This window comes from Mandrillus leucophaeus, unplaced genomic scaffold, assembly GCF_000951045.1.
Source record: "Mandrillus leucophaeus isolate KB7577 unplaced genomic scaffold, Mleu.le_1.0 Scaffold28, whole genome shotgun sequence".
Taxonomy (NCBI): domain Eukaryota; kingdom Metazoa; phylum Chordata; class Mammalia; order Primates; family Cercopithecidae; genus Mandrillus; species Mandrillus leucophaeus.
This window is the reverse complement of record NW_012102920.1, coordinates 1856004-1857952: the sequence shown is the minus strand read 5'-3', so window position 1 is coordinate 1857952 and position 1949 is coordinate 1856004. Positions and strand designations below refer to the sequence as shown.

Below are 1949 nucleotides of genomic sequence, written 5' to 3'. Positions count from 1 at the left end.
GTCGCCCCGCCCGCCGGTGCCCCCCAGCCCAGCTCTCAGTTTGGGGGAGGGGTTTGCGTAAGAAGCCTTCGCGCCGGGGGGCACTGAACTTTTCCTTTTGCTTTGCAGAGTTGAAGTTTGGAGAGCTTGGGGGTGGAGAGCGGGACGCGGGTGGGGGGCTCTTACATCTCTCCTCGCCGCACATCGAGGGGGGTCTCTGGGGAATCGAGTGATTAATCCACTCTTTCTCCGAGAGTTGCAGGCGAGAATTATTTGTTCTCTTCCAGAAAGTGCTGCTCTATGTCACACCACCCTCCCCCGTTTCTCAGCCCCCTAAGATGGGGAGGGAGGGGCTTGAGTAATTGATCCCTTCTCGAGATGGGGTCGAATTCCTTCCGAATGGGGGACCTTCATCCCCCTCCTGTGGGTGTTTGGGGGCTGCCCTGGAGATGCGCGCCCGCGGGAGCAGGTATTGGGTGTCGGCGGAGGCGGGGCCGGGTCTCCGGGGTGCAGTCCTGGTGCCCCTGGAGGCGGCCCCGACTCCACAATGGGCCGCTCTGATTCCGAGGCGGAGGCCGGCGCTTTGTTGGCGGGCGGGGCAGCGGGCGAGCAGCTGTCGCATTTTCCCACGGGCGGGAGCTGAGTGTGGCCACCCCCCCCTTCCTGCCGTCCAGCTCTGCCCCCTTGCAGAACGGGTTTGAACAGAGGCAATCTCGGCGGCTGGATGGGGGGCCCTGCCCTGCCTCCCCAGTGAGCCTCTGGGGTGGGGGGCAACGCTTGGGAGAGTAGCCCACTTTGTCTCTGCTTTTACCCCACTGCGTCCAGGCGGCACATCAGGCCGCCCCATCCTGCTTCAAGCAGGACGTGTTCCCTGCTGCTCCTCTTCCCCCCATTTCTGACTACAGAACTCTGGGCAGAATGTTGACGCCCTTTGGTTTCATGGTGGGGCTTCCTGTGGTCCCCTGCCCTGGTAACCCATGTCACTGAGTAGAGGCGTCCAGGGTCGGGGGAGGACAGTGCCCCTTGGCTGGGTGCGGGTGCCACCCCCAGGGTAACAAGGGCCTTCGGTGGTGCGGGTGAGACTGACCTCTCTTCTCCTGCCCCTGCCTAGGCCCGCGATGCTCCCAGCCGGGTGAGACCTGTCTGAATGGCGGGAAGTGTGAAGCGGCCAATGGCACGGAGGCCTGCGTGTGAGTACCACCCCTGCGGGACCTGTTGCTTTGTTGAGGGCAGAGCCCCTGCCTTCTGCAGCCGCGCAGGGGACAGAACACTAGGGCATTGTCTTCCGGAGATGGCCCAGAGTCTGGGCACGGTCACGTGCTGACTTTTATTGGACAAAGTCTGGCAATTACTTAATCACCAGCAATTATGCTGCGTGTGGAGCTGGTCTGACTGCTGGGGGCTTAGGCACTCCTCTGTGGGCCACCTCAGGTTCCTGGGTTACTAAGTGGGAGTCCCAGTACCCCAATTCTTCTTAAAGTCCCCAAGAAACAGTTGATCTGTCAGGGGAAGCTCTGGACCATTTACTGAGAAGCCCAGACCCCACCACGCTGCCAACTTGGGGCACCTCCTCTGGGTGGGTGATGCCTCCTGGGCAGGTGATGATGCCTCCTGGGCACAGGTGATGCCTCCTCTCCAGGGGTGATGCCTCCTGGGTGGGTGGTGATGCCTCTTGGGCTGGTGGTGATGCCTCCTCTTGATGGGTGATGCCTCCTCTGGGCACAGGTGATGCCCCCTGGGTGGGTGATACCCTCTATGGGTGGGTGATGCCTTCTGGGCTGGTGGTGATACCTCCTGGGCACAGGTGATGCCTCCTCTGGGTGGGTGATGCCTCCTCTGGGCACAGGTGATGCCACCTCTGGGTGCATGATGCCTCCTCTGGGCGGGTAATGCCTCCTCTAGGCACAGATGATACCTCCTCTAGGCAGGTGATGCCTGCTCTGGGCAGTTGGTGATGCCTCCTGGGCGGG

General features: G+C 62.1%; 1 protein-coding gene across 1 annotated transcript in view; it reads left to right on the top strand.

Annotated features, from left to right (window-relative positions):
* The first annotated feature begins 897 nt into the window (after positions 1 to 897).
* Positions 898 to 1949, top strand: part of NOTCH1 (notch 1) — a 55375-nt gene continuing 54323 nt past the window's right edge. Inside the window, exons 1-2 of the mRNA XM_011985166.1 lie at positions 898 to 949; positions 1091 to 1169. Coding sequence (XP_011840556.1) covers positions 898 to 949; positions 1091 to 1169 — 131 coding nt within the window. The remainder of the gene's footprint in view (positions 950 to 1090; positions 1170 to 1949) is intronic.